General features: G+C 43.4%; 3 protein-coding genes across 15 annotated transcripts in view; 2 read left to right on the top strand and 1 right to left on the bottom strand.

The window, feature by feature from the left end:
- Positions 1-2,401: 2,401 nt before the first annotated feature.
- LOC109859149 lies at positions 2,402-5,190 on the top strand. Of its 2 annotated transcripts, none has more exons than XM_020437112.1 (3): positions 2,402-2,693; positions 2,862-3,062; positions 4,924-5,190. In XM_020437112.1, exons 1-3 carry the CDS (start codon positions 2,585-2,587, stop codon positions 5,151-5,153), a joined length of 540 nt encoding a protein of 179 aa, XP_020292701.1. In that variant the 5' UTR covers positions 2,402-2,584; the 3' UTR covers positions 5,154-5,190. The 2 variants fall into 2 exon arrangements, with proteins under 2 accessions (XP_020292701.1, XP_020292700.1); XM_020437111.1 differs by lacking the exon at positions 4,924-5,190 and adding an exon at positions 4,271-4,908.
- A 63-nt stretch (positions 5,191-5,253) lies between these two features.
- LOC109859163 lies at positions 5,254-12,915 on the bottom strand. 8 transcript variants are annotated; one of them, XM_020437144.1, is made up of 18 exons: positions 12,608-12,915; positions 12,184-12,508; positions 11,408-11,549; positions 10,886-11,052; positions 10,695-10,793; positions 10,498-10,611; positions 10,012-10,413; positions 9,582-9,896; positions 9,284-9,502; positions 9,080-9,203; positions 8,861-9,016; positions 8,327-8,774; positions 7,208-7,339; positions 6,874-7,110; positions 6,585-6,759; positions 6,263-6,451; positions 6,051-6,176; positions 5,254-5,686 (listed from the first exon to the last, which is right to left on the bottom strand). In XM_020437144.1, exons 2-18 carry the CDS (start codon positions 12,340-12,342, stop codon positions 5,513-5,515), a joined length of 3,378 nt encoding a protein of 1,125 aa, XP_020292733.1. In that variant the 5' UTR covers positions 12,343-12,508; positions 12,608-12,915; the 3' UTR covers positions 5,254-5,512. The 8 variants fall into 8 exon arrangements, with proteins under 8 accessions (XP_020292733.1, XP_020292734.1, XP_020292740.1 ...); XM_020437145.1 differs by having other exon boundaries at positions 12,816-12,901; XM_020437151.1 differs by lacking the exon at positions 12,184-12,508 and having other exon boundaries at positions 12,509-12,914.
- A 906-nt stretch (positions 12,916-13,821) lies between these two features.
- The window catches only part of LOC109859162 (probable phospholipid-transporting ATPase IA), a 29,241-nt gene continuing 25,830 nt past the window's right edge, over positions 13,822-17,232 (top strand). For 2 of the 5 annotated variants that reach the window (XM_020437138.1, XM_020437134.1), the window contains exon 1: positions 13,822-13,930. In XM_020437138.1, the coding sequence (XP_020292727.1) occupies positions 13,907-13,930 (24 nt within the window). In that variant the 5' untranslated portion in view covers positions 13,822-13,906. The remainder of the gene's footprint in view (positions 13,931-17,232) is intronic. The other 3 variants (XM_020437137.1, XM_020437139.1, XM_020437133.1) reach the window with 2 other exon arrangements.

Genomic DNA, 17,232 nt, shown 5'->3' with positions numbered 1-17,232 from the left:
CAAGTTTTTGTTCAGGTTCATGCAGCTAATAAATGGTCGTGGATACCTGGGAAAATCATCGAGCGGGTTGGCAAAGTTTTGTATAATGTGCTTGTTCAAACACGAAGTCGACTGGTTCGTGCACACGCCAATCAACTGAAGTTTAGGCACGGTGACGAAGACGAAAAAGAACTTCCCTCAGAAATTCTCATCAATGTCTTCGATCTCACAGACACTATACAACAACAAACATAACAATTTCTATCATAGGTTTGATAGCCAATCAAACCTATGCCCATAGTTGGACTTCGTGCTGTGACCGGATTTCCCTAAATCCTAGTCCCTAGTACGTAAATTATCTTTTAGATTCTGTCCTACGGTCGCCAGTCGGTTTATCCTTACAGCCGACAAGGTATTAATGTATATCACTGTTCGCTCAAGCGAAATTCTGTACTCACGATTGGAGTTCTTCCCTCAATAGAACTTCTGGATACTAATAACTATTCCTGCCGCTTGCCCGTCACTCGCACTGGATTAATAAGGATTTGCAAGATATTCCCGAACTCGCGGGCCTTTTATCATATCTGTTCTCCCTTTCGAATCCGGAGCCCCGGGACTTACCTTTCGGCGATTGGTTCCTACCGTATCCGTTTCTAAATTAACTAATGGTGGTTGAGCCCTTCGCCTGAATCCGCTTCTCGGCTGACCTCTGGTTGGCGCCCTGTTTCGTTCCGTCTAGATCCGGCTGACGCTCCGCCAATCGTTTCCGTTTACGACTTGTTCATGGCCAAACAGCCTAGACTGTAGGATATGCGCGGTTCGCCTTACGAGGTGCCGTTGTGCATTCAAGGAAACACTCCACCAGGGGTTTTTAATTAATGAGACAACTTTATTCGCGTGAATTAAGTTTTATTCTATCACTAAATTTTATACAACCACCACGAACGTTAAACTTTATCTCACTATTACACAACTTTTCTTTACTTGCAGAATTTGCAATATCGGTGCGTTTTCTTAATTACGCGGATGATTTTTTAACACGTATCGCCGCGGTCGATTTTTTTTGTGTTTCCCACGAGTTTTCCTCGATCCTTCCACTCGGCCGATCTTTTCCTGACGATCCCTCCCGTCTCGTTTCGCTCCCTTATATTGCGCCTTCCCCCTCTCGCCTTTGCTAGCCCTAGACCTTCTCGAAGCTTCGGGGGTATGTTTTATTAAATTATAATTCTTAATAAATTTTTTTTATCGCTTTTGTTGTCTAATGCCTAGCTTTGTTCTTTTCTTTTATTTTTTGTTCTTAATCTTTCCTTTTTTCTTTTTTACTATTGCCCCGAACGTTCGAGAAGTTTCTCTTCAGTCTTCTCCTACTTCCTTCATTAATCCTATTCTAATTTTCCTATTTATTTCTCGTTACGTGCCTTTGTGTTTTCTTTTGCTTAATCTCTCTTGTTCACCGAAATTTTAATAATTACAATAAAACAATGATGATAATAATACAAGAAAACGCATTAAAGCAAACCTTTCGGCTTCTTCTAATCTAATCTCCTAATTATACTATCTAATAACAGATATGGTATTAATAATAACTTTTTATTTATTTCCCATCACCATAATAATTTTATATACATTTACATCCTGAATTCTACTTTGTTTCTTAGTTTCCTTTTTAATTATTGTTTAAATTTCGCGGCCTTCCCAATACGGGTCGCTCGCGCCGATGGTGCTGCCCTCTGAATCCTCATCCGGGTGCTGCGCGCCCTCCTGCGCCATCTCCATCAATCTCTCCAGCTGCGCCATCGCCTCGTCTGCTTCTGCCTCTAGCGCTTGCGCAGCTTCTCTCGCATGTTGCTCCCTCTCTTGGTGGTCCTCGCCCAATAGGATTTGATCGTGCGCCTGCAGTTCTGCCGTCGGTTGCAGTGCGACTCTCTTTCTCGGGCCTCGTGCCTCTCATTGCAAAGATACGCGACTAGCGATATATTAGTATTACATATATGGTATCACCTTTCTGCTTACAAATTCGTTGTTCAGTGAACGATCGCTGGCCGCATTTGCAACGCAATTTTAAAAAACTAAAGCGGTAACGATGATTGATTGATTAATGGGTGCGTTCAGACAACTCAACAGTTGCACAACGGTTGAGAGATAATCACTTCTGATTGGATCATACTTTTGGAACCGCAGCAGATTTTGAAGAATAGTCCTATCGTAAGTGATGATCTCTCAACCGTTGAGTTGTCTGAACGCACCCGTGGTCAATTTCACGATACCTGCGACCTGTGTCCGCGTCTTGTGTGGACAACAAGCCTTTAGGTTTCTCGGTCGCACATGGCGTCAACGTCGACTTAAACTTGGTCGCGCGGCAACACTGTGATATATTGCGATATACATACATATATGTATGTATGTATGGAAAAGTATGCGAGAGTGTTCGTGTTGCTCGACAGTTGCGTTCCGCGTCTCTAACCCCTGTTCTTCTCTCGGTTGCCGCACATTTATATAAACGTCCGCGTACACGCGCGCACGTTGTGTTGTTCGATTCGGTGTGTGTTACTTGGATCGCGGTACTGCGATCACAACCGGTGTTTCAATCACGCAAAGAGCAATCATGATGAGCGAGACGATGATGCAGGACGAGCGCACGAACATCCATTATTCCGTGTCGTCCAGCGCGTATTACGGTTTCGTGCCGCTAACCGTGCGCGATAATCAGCAAGGTAAAAGAAAACTTTGCGAAAGACCAATCTCGACTACAACAACAAGTCGGCAGGATGACGAACAACAACGTCAACGTCGAAAATAGACGCGCGCGAATAATCATTTCGCGCGCGAGTTGTGTGCGAATGAAAGACCAAATTTTTCATTCCGGAAAAACCTGATTTCAGACTCGTGCAATCTTCCGTGGCGCGACTGCCGACTTGAGGCCCTCGAGGAATGGAATTGGCAGTCGAATTCGCGGGAGCTCGGCGGCGGCTCCCGTGGCCAGCAACTCCCGCGGGAAGACTTCGGCCGGAAATGCCTGAAACGCACGCGAGACCTCGCGAGTCAGGAGCGACCGTTAGGATTGAAACGACTCCGACGAGGAGGTAAGGACACTTCTCCTCCTTTATCTCTTTCTCTCCCCCGCGTCGGACGGGGCTCCCAACGGCGAAGTTAATAATAATAATGAGCGACGCGTCGTTTCGCGACGACGGATTCGTTTTCCCGCGACGTCACATTTCGTAATTTCGTATGTGAGTCCTGAAACTTTTGACAGAGGTCGCTTCGCGTGTGCGGATTTAACGCGATAATTAAACAACGATGAATTTATATACATATATATACATATATATCGCGCAAAAAGACACGTGACACACGTAAAGTGTGTGAATAATGTTTATAAATATCTACGCGTGTATGTCCGATTACAGCAAAGAGTAAAACATTTTTGAGAGTAAACACACTTCGGACGAATTTTTTTTCTTTCAATAAGTATTTTTTGTGTTTGTTAGTTTTCGTAAAGACAAGCAATTTCGTCAGTTCGATATTTTTCGTATCGCGCAGTTGTGACAGTTTTTCTTTGCGAGGATTTTACGTGCCGACGCACGCACGCACGCACGCACACACACATACACACAAGAGGAGTTGATTGTGTGTATATCGGATATATTAGTACTCGGATATATTAATTTTTATTCTCTCTCCCTCTTTTTATCTAGCGTTACGTAAATATGTTCTACTTTGTATTCTACACAATCTCGTATCATCGATTTGTTGATGTTTCATCATTGACATTTTGTAATGTGACAATGAGATGATTAATTTTTTGATATCTGTTTGTATTCTCTCTCTCTGAATGTATGAATTTTACAAGTCAGATACTGATACACAGGCACATATAAACATTCCATGTTTTGTACTATGGGCTTGCACTTTTACATCTGACTACAGATATCCTGGCATTAAATTTATTTTGAAGCTTAATGCATCCTGCAACCGTCTATATCACGGATAAATGGTATCACAGGCGATGGGAAGTATGGATGCTAATATGCTAATATAATATATATGATGCTAATATGTTACAATTATATTATAGTTTACAGTAATGCTAATTATTTACTTTTACATGAACTAATAACAACTTAGTAAGTTTTTGATACTCTCCCTTTTTTTGTATTATTTTTTTTTCTATTTTCTTTTGCTATATATTTTATATACATTTATATATATATATATTATATATATTTATTCTATTTTGACGATCATGTGAATAATATGTAAACGAGATCTGGCAAGAGTTGTTTCCTTTCAGAGAACGGCATGGCAATGCCAACGATACTTACATTACAAGAAGTACAAAATAGTAGTATGGATTGGACGTGTAACAGCTCGGCAGAAGCGTTAGACGTTGACTTAGACGCTGCCGTTTGTACAGAGCAACAGCCTGCATCGAGCGAGAGCTGCCTGCAGACTTGGGCAGCAGGTAATTCTAGTTCGATAAGTAAACCAGATCATAAATATTTATCGCCAAGCAATGATTCCAAGTCGGACGACAACAGCAGCGACGAATATGAGAAATTGTTGTTCACGACACACGGATGCTCTGCGTATCATCATCAGCGAGTGGTGCTCAATTATATGGAGATTTAAGCGCAGAGCGCCCGGACGAGATCTTGTTTTATCATCATTCTGAGTGTGTGTGTGTACATATATATATATATATATAATATATGTTTGTATTAGAACGTGCGTGCTACATAGTATGCATTTACATAACGTATAAATCAGTGCTTTGTATTTGGGAAAATACAATAAATATTTACTTTTCTATATTTAATAACGCACGCGCTCTCTCTTTGTATTTTTCTTCTTCCCATGCGAAGATTCGAACCCGGTTCTCCCACTTTGCGTTCACTTCGACGTCCGCATCATCCGATTCTTTCTTTCTGATTTACGTGCGTTCAGCCCTCACCCCGGTTGGTTTGTGCTTGGCACATCTTCGCCGAGTTGCATCCATACCGTCTTCGTGGGACCTACAAGTTTTGACGTGGACTCCGAACCACCGAGAACGAGGCGGCGAGAATCGAACTCGATACAGTGCCCTACTCTACCGAGCTGTCTCCCGCCTCAGAAACCATCTGAACTACGAACGAACACAGTTACTGAGAGAAAATAAACGTACGCGTAAGATTTAAATTATTTATTATTCAATATTGTTAATAATTGTATGGAAGCGGTAGTAAAAGCGAACGTTTTTTTTTTTTTTTTTTTTTTTTTTTTTTTTTTTTTTTTTTTTTTCGGAGATCGAGATATACATTTTTACGTTTATTACAGTAGACTCTCGTTATAATGCCCTTCGCACGTACTTTCACACACAAGTCTTCTTCAAGTGTCCGCGATCGCGCCTGATCGAGGAGAGGGCTCTCTCGCTGTAGCGCCATTTCCGAGAATTTTCGCCCCTACAGCGGCACTATAGCGAGAGTCTACTGTACCATACTATCGTGTGTTTGAGATAATTTATGCTAATAGTATTTATGCAAATACACAGTACAAATTAATGATGCAGTCTAGTAAGAAACTTGTCGAGCTCGGTGTCTTCCGCTCGTTCGTCTTCGGTCTTGGCAGCGAGGCCTTCGAGATCGGGGGTAGTCGCTTCCGCGGCAATCGAATAAGAAAAAGCTGCCGCCTCCTCCTGCCCCTCATCCTTGTCTATGTTACTAACAGGAAGCTGAAATACGACGTGCGATATACCCATTCGATAATTTCGTTTAATCGTTTCTTTTTTATTTTTTATTTTTTTTTATTTTTTTTTTATACTCGTATTTAGAAACAGAGTTTTCTTTCGGTGATAAGATTTATGTAACGTTTTCTCAACCGGTTGGGTTGAGAATCGCTCCCGGAGCTATTAAAGCTTCGATTCACTTGTGGAAAATTCACTAGTGCTCGAAAAGTGTTCCGGAAGTGTCGAGAATTTTCGATTGATTCTCCTCTCCGGTGATTCGAGAGACGCGGAACTTAATTTAATTAACGACAATCGTTAATTGTTCCGGGAGCGATTCAACCCGCACCGGTCGAAAACGCTAATAGAATACTTCTTGACGAGAATTCCCGGAAGAATCGGGTCTCGATTGGTCAGCCTCCGCCAAATCCTCGTTATAGCCCGGTTTAGCATTAGCAGCGGAAGGGAGAGCGCTCGCACAATCAAGCGAAAATGTTCCCTAACGGTGTTGTAACATGGATTTTAGATAAACGATTTTTCATGTATTGTTCAGTAGAGTTCTGTCAATTACTTTATGTTATTTACCGACGTCTCCAACTGATCTATTAACGGAACTTGTGACGAGGCCGGGGACGAGGCGATGTCCATGTGAGACGCGACCAGTTCCGTCGCGGACGACGGATTCTCCAAACAGAATCCCAACATCGCGCCGACGTCCGAATCTTCGTCGCTGGACTGGCAACTCTCGCTCTGTGTCAGATCGGGCGCTTCGTTCTTTTCGTTTGATATCAACATAGATATGTAAAAAAAAATCGATTATAACGCAAGATACACAGAGTGAAATCGCGTATTAGAACGCGCAAAGCGACAAATTTGTGTGTGTGTATGTGTGTGTGTGTGTACGAACCAATGGGTTGTTCAGCGTTCGCGCTATCTGCAAAGCGCGCAGCGATCTCAGCAAGTGAGGCCGTAATCTGTGATCCTCGGTGATCGCTTTGATTTCTCGCAGAATAATTATCAAGTAATCCGGTCGTTTTTTATTTGCCGCAACGAGCGAACTGATCGCCTCTCTCGTCTCTGAACTAATTGTAATGATAAAACATTATTCGAATTTCGCATCGCGAGCGTGTTTGTCACGCAAGATGATCACATTTGTGTGTTACATTACTGATATATCGTGCAAAAAGAACTCAAACCTCAGATTACTAAAGGGATTGTCGTCGTTCGAAGCGGAAGGTAATCGAAAAGCCTCCTCCCAGAGATTGTCAACCTGCTGGGACACCTCGCTCGCCATGATATTGCTGCGAATAGCGGTGTTCTCCCTGTCTTGCTGTTGCAGATTCGACGGCAGTTGCAAATTCAACGAATACTGCGCCTCCGCACCGGTCAGCGACAAGTTGTCAGTTCCCTGTTCCCGATTCCGCTTGTCTTTTCTTCAAAAAATCAAACGGACTTTATTTACACGAAGAACGCGTGTTAATTGTATTAGTGTAGACTTAAATTGTCTTAAACACTGATGAAAACACATACATCAGCGAACTGTTAACGCTACTTCCGCTAGTGTTGGTCGTGTTTGCGGAACACACTGAATTTACCACAGCTGTGCTCGGCGAATCTGTCACCGTCTTCACATTTCCCGAGAGTAGATTTTGTCGGGAATAGCTGAAAATTGAAGATGACATTGAGAAAAAAAAAGTGAAAAGCAACTATTTTGTTGTTAGACTTACGCAAAACAATTTTGGATTTTATTCAAATCATAGACACGCACACGCGCGCGCACACACACACACACACGAAATCAATTGCTGAGATAAAACGATTATTTTACAAAACTTTGAACGCAATAATGTGAAAAATTTTTTTTTAATCATTTGTCACGACATGCATTAATATTAAAAAAAAAAAAAACATCACAAGTTGACAGTACGTCCTGTCCAATCTCGAAAACTCTTACATACCCATTTACCTACCTACCGTAACGAATGTTCCTTTACTTTAGTGTTTCGTTTATACACGGGATAACATAATTCGAATCGTGAAAGATTACGGGATGCACGTACTTAGATATACGATCTTAAACAAGGTTTGGTGATGACATGTATATATATATATATATATGAGACAAAGAAATGAGAAACTCAAATTGCAGCGTTTATTATTACATGTAAATGTGATACACAGTAAGAGAGACTTACAAGAAAAGTGAAAAAAACAAAAAAAAAACAAAAAACGAACAATATGATATCATGTAAAGTATCAACACACACGTACACACACACGCAAAAAAATGTTGGAGTAAAAACATATCCGTGTGATACACTAAAAATTTATACGTCACTAGATAATTATTTTTATCAAATGTCTTTTCTTCTGTTACAAACAATCGTGTTTCAAAGTGCCAGAGATTCGGTAATAACTTTTTTTTTAAAAAAAGGCGAATAAGTAAGTAAATTAAAAACATTTGTTTTCTTCTTCTCTTCAAGTGAAAAGTTGAAAATAAATATGCAACGAAACGTATAATCGGCTCTACTGCACGTAAATATTGAAATCATCATCATCGACTATAAAGAATAATCATAATAAAATAAAAAAAAAAAAAATCCCCAACAGGGCACACATTTGTCGACTCGGCAAAAACCATGTCTTTACCTTCGAAAATTATCCCAATAGTTGTTCGCTCTATTACCGGGCGGTACTTGATTGTTCAATTGTTGCTGCTGCTGTTGTTGCTGTTGCGAATTTGAAGTTACAATCGGAGTGTGGGACAACGTCGCTGTGGAATTCGGTAGCGACACGAGATTGGGCAAGGACGAACTGGGCGGCAAAGTTCCGTCCAACCCGTTCTCGCCGAGATTCTGAATGCCGCGGCTCAGATTGCAGTGCTCCTCCTGATTCTCAACGTTGTTGATACGCTGCAAGTTCTCCTGATTCTGCGATCTCACCTGCGACTGCAACTGCGTGATGGCGGTGCGCAACGACTGCAACTCGCGTTGCTGCGCCCACAAAAGCTGGCAACAGTGATTCAATGTCGTGCCCATTACCTGCAGCTGCGTGGTCTGCGCACCCGACAGCAAATGCCGATAATATTCAACCGAAGCTACAACAGAAACGTAACATGTACACGTTTCTCTTCGAGTTTTATTTCTCTATAAGATATGAATCATCGGTTTTTGGATACGTTACCATGTTGACTTTGATTCATAGGCGGAAGCGGAGGCGGAACGGAACAGGCGCACAAATTGCCGTTGAATCCGACACTCTCGACAGCGGCGGTTTGCGAGCCCATATCCAACAAGTTGTCCGACGTGGATATGCCGTCTACGCTTTGCTCGTTAGAACCTGCACGAGCGTGAGCGCACGATAAAGTCACACCGTTCGGCATCCGGTCGGGGTGATATTTACCTGGAACGGCGCAGGACGGCCAAAGATTCGCGGGCGTGCTGCTGTGACTACATCTGGATCCGGAACTTCTTTGGCTGTTTTGATCCGGCGCCTGAGCGTCCCGATTCACGTCTCGATTTGGGAGCTGCGTTTGTTTCTTTTTCTTTTAAAGATGTTTAACATTGCTGTATGTAAACAAAAAAAAAACACCATAAGAATTCGTACCTTCTTTAAAAGATCTTCCAGCCGCTTCATTTGCTCAATTTCCGCAGATGCGGACACTCCCGTGCTAACTTTGTTACTTTGTTTTTTCTCGCCCGAAGATCTGATAGTCGGAGGCGAGCTGGACGAGAGCGACATCAGGGCGGGTAGCGAAGTTTGTCTCAAACGTTGTATCTCGGCGTCGATGTGAACTCGCTGTTCCTTCAACTCTCGCGTTATGGCCTGAAAGAAAAAACCCGCGTGGCAATTTTGCGACGTGACATTTGAAATTTATCATTCACAACTGTGTCGTTCCGCTCACATTCATTTCCTCGATCGTGGGCACGTTGCCGAATACGGGTTTCTCCTCTTCGTCCTTGTCAGCCTTGTCGAACGAAGACGAAGATTCGTACGTGATGTTTGACAGATCCTCGCTAAGTCCGAATTGATCGACCGTGTGGTTTCCCGCTCCGCATTCCTCGCTGTCCGCGTCGACGTCCTGTTCGAGCTCGGAAACGGAATCGCGCATCCTGGCGCCGTCCTCCACCAGCGCTTTTATGTGCGCGAGCTGCGCCTTCATCGCCGCCAGTTCCGCCACTTTGTCCTTGATTGTCGTGTTTCTTGAATCCTCGCAATTCTAAACGATGAAAAAAGAAGAAAAAAAAAACAATATACTCAATAATAACAAATACATGTAAAACTAATTTACAAGATATAAAATTTAATGTGCATCTCTCGAATGTGAAACTAACACAACTGCTCGACTTGTCGGACGCCTGTTCGATGGCCTGCAGTTCTGCTACAAGATGATCCATGCGTTTCTTCTTCGACTGAAGCTGCGCCAGCTTTCCTCTCAATGCCGCGGTTTCCGTCTCGAGTCGCTCCACGTTAGAAGGTAGGGACGCGTTGTAGTTGCCCTCGGACGCCGTGGAGTTGGACGTGGTGTTCTGATTATCTTGCAGCAGAAGCATTCGCTGCGCCTGGCGCGCCTCATTCAGTCTCTCTCTGACGCGTGTCTGCATATCAACCAAATTGGCCTGATGTTCTTGCAACTGCACAAGTTTGGTCTGATATTCCTCGATATTTCTCAACAATTCAACTTCCCTGATGCCATCGCCGCGCTCATCCATATCCTCTCTCCCGTTCTCGACACTCTGGAGAATGCACAAGATATTTAATTAAGAAGAAAAATCGTCATCTATTAACAATGTCTCGACAAATCGTCAAGTGCCAATAACCTCATCAGAAATTCCATTATTGTTATACTGCTCCAGCAATTTGGACAGTTTCGTCTCGCTGTCACGAAGATCCTCCACCATTCTGCTTAATTTTTCATTCTGGGCCTGGGCACGCTGTAAAATATTCATCGTTACGGAGATATAAATCAAAATTCTAATACGATAAAACCGTCTTGGTGCAAAAATATTGAACTTACAGGATCGGAAGATTGACTGAGAGAATCCATCATAGTCGCGGTCACTTTGATGTAATCTCTGATCTGATCCAAGCGACTTTCCACTTGATTTCTGTCGGGCTTCAAATAGAAAAGGGAAATAAAATTAGACTAGTCTTTTTTTTTTTTTTTTTTTGATGGGAAAAAAATTCTGAAATACGCTGGCTCAGTACCATTTTTCTCGAGCGCGTGTCCGCGTCCGCATTTTCCACATTGGAAGGCTTCGCTTCCTGCTGCAGTCGCGGTGGCGATTGGGTTCGGGAATCAACGGGTGGCACCATCTTCATCCAAGATATGCAATCTTCGGTGCTGTAATTGAGTCTCGCTGAACTATGCGATGCTGCAAAAATTATATGTGAAAAAATATGTATACAAATACACATGCAATTAACAAACTAAGTTGAATACAGGTTCATAGAAACCTTTGGTGGGGTTTTCAAACTAATTTAATTAATTCCAGCAATATACAAGAGAATTATTTTCATTGTTAATTATTTCTATTGTATATTTTCAATATATCCAACTTTATTTCACACTTTAAATGAAAGTAGTGAGCAGTGCCTTCATTAAGTTACACCATCATGTGCAACTTCTTATGACCCAATTCCTTATATTTGATTCATATCATTGGATTCTTCGTTATTAACTAATTTGTCAAGTAAAACTGAACACGTTATGTGATGATTAACATTTACCGCAATCAGGTAAGCCTTGATGTGCGCCAAAGTACGAAGAACGTTGTCGAGAGGAAGCCGATCTAGTGTTGCTGTTTTTCGCTGCTCCCGTTACTCTCGGCTCGCTTTCACATGCTCTCACGGTTTGCCAGTCCAGTTGGCACTAGCGCATAAAAATTTCGCTTTGATTATAATTTACAAATGCAAAATTATAAAAACGAGCTTACGGGACGCGGATCGAGACAATGTTCTTCACTTGCTCCGTCGAACCGGTGTGAAATTCTGAATGTGTATTCTTAGACCCGCCACCCCGAGAAACATCCCACCACCCCGAGGTCTATTAATAGGACCGAATTCGACACTAGTGAGAGAGCAGTTTAGAAATATATCACCAGCGGAGAGACTCCAAACATGTCTTTCAAACTGTTGAAAATTAACTATTGTAATCTACTATAGTTCATAATTTGTCTGCCATTTACACGCTTCTGTGTAATGCAATCAAAAATTGTGTCATGACTTATTTGTGCGCACACACACAGAGAGAGCAGCTAAAAATAAACACACGCGTAGCAAGATCACATTGAAACTAAGAACTTAATCAGAGATAATCATTAAGGAAGTAATTTAAAATAACTTTCTTTATTTATAAAAATAACGACAAAAGTATAAAATAAAAGAATTTTTGTCTCTCAATAAATTTTTTTTCCTTCGACTTGCAAAATAAGAAAAAAGAAGAGAAAGAGAGAGAGAGAGAGAGAGAGAAAGAGATAGAAGTAAGATTGTCTGAATGGATTTACCAAATTGTTAAAATGCTGCGGATGGCCGTGACAAGCCGCGGAGCGGTTCGCGTTTTGTTGATTCGCGGCGGATCGCTCTCGGTTCCGATCGTTTCTCCGATTGCTTTTCGGCAGAGTGCCCGTGTTCCGGGACCCGCCGCCGTTAATGCCGGGCGACATTTTCCGACGATCCTCTGCGAGAACGTCTAAACTAAACTCGTACGTTTACCCTATTACGCACGTTCTCTCTCCAGCCGCAACAAGCAGCTTTATAACCTCACACGCCACACACACGGAGAAAACACACAAAGCCACAAAAGTTCTGTTCGCTGCTTCTCTTATTTACCTGGAAAATGAGAAAGGACACACTTTTTGCAGATCGCGAAAAATCTCACGGTTCGTCGACGACGACGACGACGAGCGACGTAGTAATGACAACATTAACCCGATCTTTGCACATTCCCCCGCCGTCGGTGCTGCGAAATCGCATCCGGTTCGCTTTTACGTCAAAATATTTGGCAAACCGATCGAAGGACCGATATATCCGCCGTTATAAATACAAGATCGGGCGCGCAAGAGAGAAAGAGAGAGAGAGAGAGAGAGAGTGAAAGATTAGGCCATTGACGCGTCTTGACGCGATAATTGCAACGTACAGTTCACCGATTGTGTGCACACGCACTAACATATGTACGATCGCGTTTCTAACGAGACGTTGCCAGACGCCGCGGCCATTTTTAAATACTGCTCTCGAACGCGCAGGTCTTCCGATATTCAAAACGTATATATACTTCTCCCTTCTCTTTCCCTCTTTTTTTTTATATTTCGCCGATTAATTATCCGCAATCTTGCGTCGCGGCGCGATTTCCTCGATCGACTCGCGAAACGCCAACAATCCTGTTCGCAATTTTCAAAAAAAAAACCCGAGTAGACCAGATCCGTGCGAGAAGTAAATCGATAACTCGCTCTGTGATATTCGTTCGAAGTTCAGGAAAGTCCAAGATCCGCTCCAATAAAAAAAGGTGATGCCAATCGCGCGCGCGTTTAATCCCGCGCTGTCACCCGATTGATTGACAGCTGCTACCACCTGGTGGTGGGGCCGCTGTCGCCGCGGCGGACCGTGCGATCGCGGCGGATGTCCCGCCGCAAAGGTGAGCGTGGATAGAACCAGCGCGAAAATGTTCCTCTGTGCGGCGCGGAGCCGAAGAAAGTTTAATAATAAATGCAGACACACACACCGCCCCGTGTTCGCGTCCCGTCGCGGCGCGCGTTCTTTTTAAAGTGCGGTCTCTAGCGTCGGCCGTGCCACAATCCCGCGTATGACGAGCGCGGTGCACCGCCGCCTCCTCGCGTTCTCTTCACGCGAGAGAAATTCCCGCACACGGACGGTTCGCGTCACCTGAGAGAATCGCGCGCCGCATCTGGCGTCGTCGCCGAAAAGGCGCGCTAGAACGCGCGGAGAAAGGACTCGCGGAAGAGGAAGAGTCCGGTGAGAAGAGTGTCGTCGTCGTCGTCGTCGTCGGGTATATACGCGCGTCTTCATGCGGCCTCGTAAGGACGCGCGCGGCCTCCTCGCGCGCGTAGGGTAAAAGGTGTGCGTGTGCGTAAACACCGCGCGCGTACGTTCCGTGCGTGACACGTTTCCTCTTCATCTTCTCGAAGCGGTCGTTCGGAGTTTCGCGCGGATTTATCTCCCGACGCCGTGAGATGCTGACGAGCTGCTGGCGGCATGCGTGCGGCATAGTCAATGCGGACACGCGACTACGCACGGGTGAGTGTGTCTGTGTGTGTTTTCTTTTCTTATGCGTTTTTGTTCTTTAACTCCGTTTTTCTTCTCGCGTAACATACGCGCGAATACATTTGCGATGGGGGTTTGAGGTTAGAACGCGGCGGGAGATGTCAAATGTAGTACAACTCGATATGTGTGTGTATGTAGGACGAAGGGCATCCCTTGTTTAAGCACGCATGTCCCTTTCGAGGGCTGCTCGTACAACGTATGTGTGTGTGTGTGTGTGTGTGAATCAGTGGCGGAATTGAAGACGTTACGCTTGAGAGACGCGCGATAAGGATCTCTCTGTCGCGAATAATAAATGGGGTTTTGTTTTGTTTTTTTTTTTTTTTTTTAACCAAAAGAAGGTTTGAAAATCTTTTTTTGTACGAACCGTGCAAGAAATTTGTATAGTGTCGTATATTTGCACGTAAACGTACGTGGCGCGACTAACTTAGCACAAGGGACAATTTATGTTTCTAATTGCGTGTTGTCCCACTTGCAACAACAACTCGGTAACAGCTGTCTCTTGTTTCTCAGATGTTGTAATCTAAAAGGCGCGTCGGACGACCGTGTGATGTAATGTTTGTTTTTTTTTATTTCCATCTTTGCTCCCGAACGACCCGAAAAAATTTTCGCAACAACGAGTCACGTCGAGGTCGCGAACAGACGCCGCTTAAATTAATATTTTATTATGTGATTGTGTGTTTTTTTTTTTTTTTTTTTATCGCCTTGACATTCTCTCCCGCTCGAAAACTATGCGTGTTGTCCGCGATGACGTCACGAGTGGGGATGCCGCATTCTCTGCACATTTAGTACAAGGCGAGAGCGGGAAATAACTCGCGGGAATTATTTATTCAAAAGAGAAATGAGTGTTGTTATACTCTCTACGTTTCTCTTTTTGTTTCTTTAGCGCTTTACGTACTCGCTTCGCGAGAATATGTACGTATACGTGACATCGTCTCGTCGTTTTATACGCGGTGTCTTGAGAAACAGCGAAAACGCGTCACTTGACACGTTTGATAAGAGGCGGAGGCGAGTAATAAGAAATGCGTTCTGCAAATTATGAAAAAAAAAAAAAATCTAAGAAGAGCGAAAGGGTGCGCGTCATTATAACTGAGCGCGATGAGAGATAAATCAGATAACTTCGGTGATAAGATAGACACAGTGCAACATTTGTACGTAGGCGATAAATAACAATTAAAAAACGATTATTTATTTTCTCGACTTGTCATTTGCGACGGAGAAGAAGCCGCCGGCGTTTAACAATCTTTTACGACGACTATCGAATTCGTCGATCGTCCGTGACGATCGAAGAGATGCACACATTTATATCCGCACCACACACACGTTAGAGCCCCAAAGAAAGGGCAAAGAGACGTCGGCATTCTTGAAATTTCCACACGATATCGCCCAAAGTGCGACACGAACGGCAACTGACTACTTGTTGCATAATGCATTGATCTCCGTACAGCTTTAGAGCACCGCGGCTCGAAGTGTGTGAAAATCGAAACGTGATTTGTATTGCGGTATATACACTCCCACTGAACGTTTGTACGAGATATCGATCCCATCGTCCTTTTCTCCGAAATGTTGGATTTTTCTAATATCGAGCGACGAAAATGAAGTCCGCGAAGATCCCTCTGATTTACATCGGACGAGTTTTGTACATTTGTTACGCGCCAAAAACATGTCTCCGATCGATAAAAAAATCGAATTGAATTCAAATAAAAAATCCGCGCCAATTCAGATCTTCGACTAATGTTGTTCTTGGTCGAAGTCTTCGCGCGCGTTTCGCGTCAATGTCTCTCCGAGACATTGTCGTTTTTTCTCCGTATCTAGGTTCGTATGTTTGTTGTTGAAACGAGGACACAGAAGAAGTTTCCGCGGACACGGTTTCTCATCCCACCGACACAAAAAAAACACACACGTGTCGATAAAAACAAAACGTGCTTTTTCGTCCCTTCGCCCGATAGACATAAAAAGTCGCGTTGTATCGACGAGACCGCGTTCGCGCGCTTTCCTCATTCAGAGGCCTGACTCTCGCAGCCTTGAGGCAAAAACCACACTCTCTGAAATGATCGATAAAATAACGGTCGCCGCGCGTTAAATCCGTATAAAGCGGATAAACGCGACCGACTCACACGCTATGCACCGAGCGTGAAATGAACGCGGGAAAATTAATCCGATTGCGATTATAAGATTCATTAAAGTCGAGCGAGCGAATACACGCGACGTGTGAATTAATTGGCGTACACACCACCTTTTGTCATTCCGCGTAATTTTTTTTTTACTACCGAGATCGCGTCCTTCCTCCATCGGGGGAGGGAGAGTGGGTTTGTCTGTTCACTCGCGTGAAATCTGGACCGAGCTCTTCGTTCCAAGCGCGTTCCAATTTTGCGTCGAGTTATTTTCGTGAAGAACAGGAGCGGCCGCGCGATTATGCGATTACACGTTCCATGAATTTAAATCAAAATGTCAACAATTAATCATCTCCACCCCCGTATTATAAGCGAAGAGACGATCAAAGGTACACTTACGAAAAACAAAAAAAAAAAAAAAAACGCTTCAAAGGCGCATCCGATGTCTTTGCAGCGCGAATCAAGTTTTATTTCTCAAACAATGGAATAAATTAAATTAAACATTTAATTTTTTAATTTAATATTACCATCACTTATTCGCACAACAACACCCGTGTATTTAGTTCCAAACTGCCTGTCACATTGAAATTTACATATTTTTGGAACTATTTGTCCTTTCTCTGAATTTTAATTTTTTAGGTTTTTTAGTTTTATTTTTCATTCAATTTACTTGTCGGTTTATTTAACAGGATAAATATTAAAATTGAAGTTAACAATTTAATCTCGCGAGCCACTCGCTGAATCTAATAACTTTTGGCGAATAGACGGGAATGTTTAAAACTCCCACACGTAATTGCGTGTGACATAATTTTGGAGAGTTTCCGGAGTGGCTCGTGATTAAAAGACAAATGATGTACATCGCGAGTAACAAGTGGCAACCGGCGTGTTCTAAATTCGATTCCACGCGCGAACGAGCCGCTTCAATGTTTACAGAATTAAATCCGGTTTCCCTTTCGCGCGGTTCTATTCACGGAGAAGTCGGTGTTTGCCGCTTCCTCTCGCTCTCATGTCCAACCTGTTCCCGGATAATCCTCGCGGTTGTTTTCTCCGAGTTGGGCAGTTGATACGTTTCGCGAGAGCCAGGAAGGTACGGTTTATCACACACTAAGCGAACGTTGATTTGACAAATTATCTCCCCCCCCCCCCCAACGTGAGTTCGACATC

Source organism: Pseudomyrmex gracilis, unplaced genomic scaffold (genome assembly GCF_002006095.1).
Source record: "Pseudomyrmex gracilis isolate BER0280 unplaced genomic scaffold, ASM200609v1 scaffold_243, whole genome shotgun sequence".
In the NCBI taxonomy this organism is placed as follows: Eukaryota; Metazoa; Arthropoda; class Insecta; order Hymenoptera; family Formicidae; genus Pseudomyrmex; species Pseudomyrmex gracilis.
The sequence above is the reverse complement of the archived record's forward strand: the minus strand, read 5'-3'. Positions and strand labels throughout refer to the sequence as shown.

Coding starts and splice junctions, on each gene's coding strand:
- LOC109859149 (XM_020437111.1), top strand. CDS start 2,585: ATGATGAGCGAGACGATGATGCAGGACGAGCGCACGAACATCCATTAT. Junction 2,694..2,861: donor CGTGCGCGATAATCAGCAAG/GTAAAAGAAAAC, acceptor ACCTGATTTCAG/ACTCGTGCAATCTTCCGTGG. Junction 3,063..4,270: donor GAAACGACTCCGACGAGGAG/GTAAGGACACTT, acceptor GTTTCCTTTCAG/AGAACGGCATGGCAATGCCA.
- LOC109859163 (XM_020437144.1), bottom strand. CDS start 12,342: ATGTCGCCCGGCATTAACGGCGGCGGGTCCCGGAACACGGGCACTCTG. Junction 11,053..11,407: donor TCAAGGCTTACCTGATTGCG/GTAAATGTTAAT, acceptor TAATTTTTGCAG/CATCGCATAGTTCAGCGAGA. Junction 8,775..8,860: donor TATGAATCAAAGTCAACATG/GTAACGTATCCA, acceptor TTTCTGTTGTAG/CTTCGGTTGAATATTATCGG.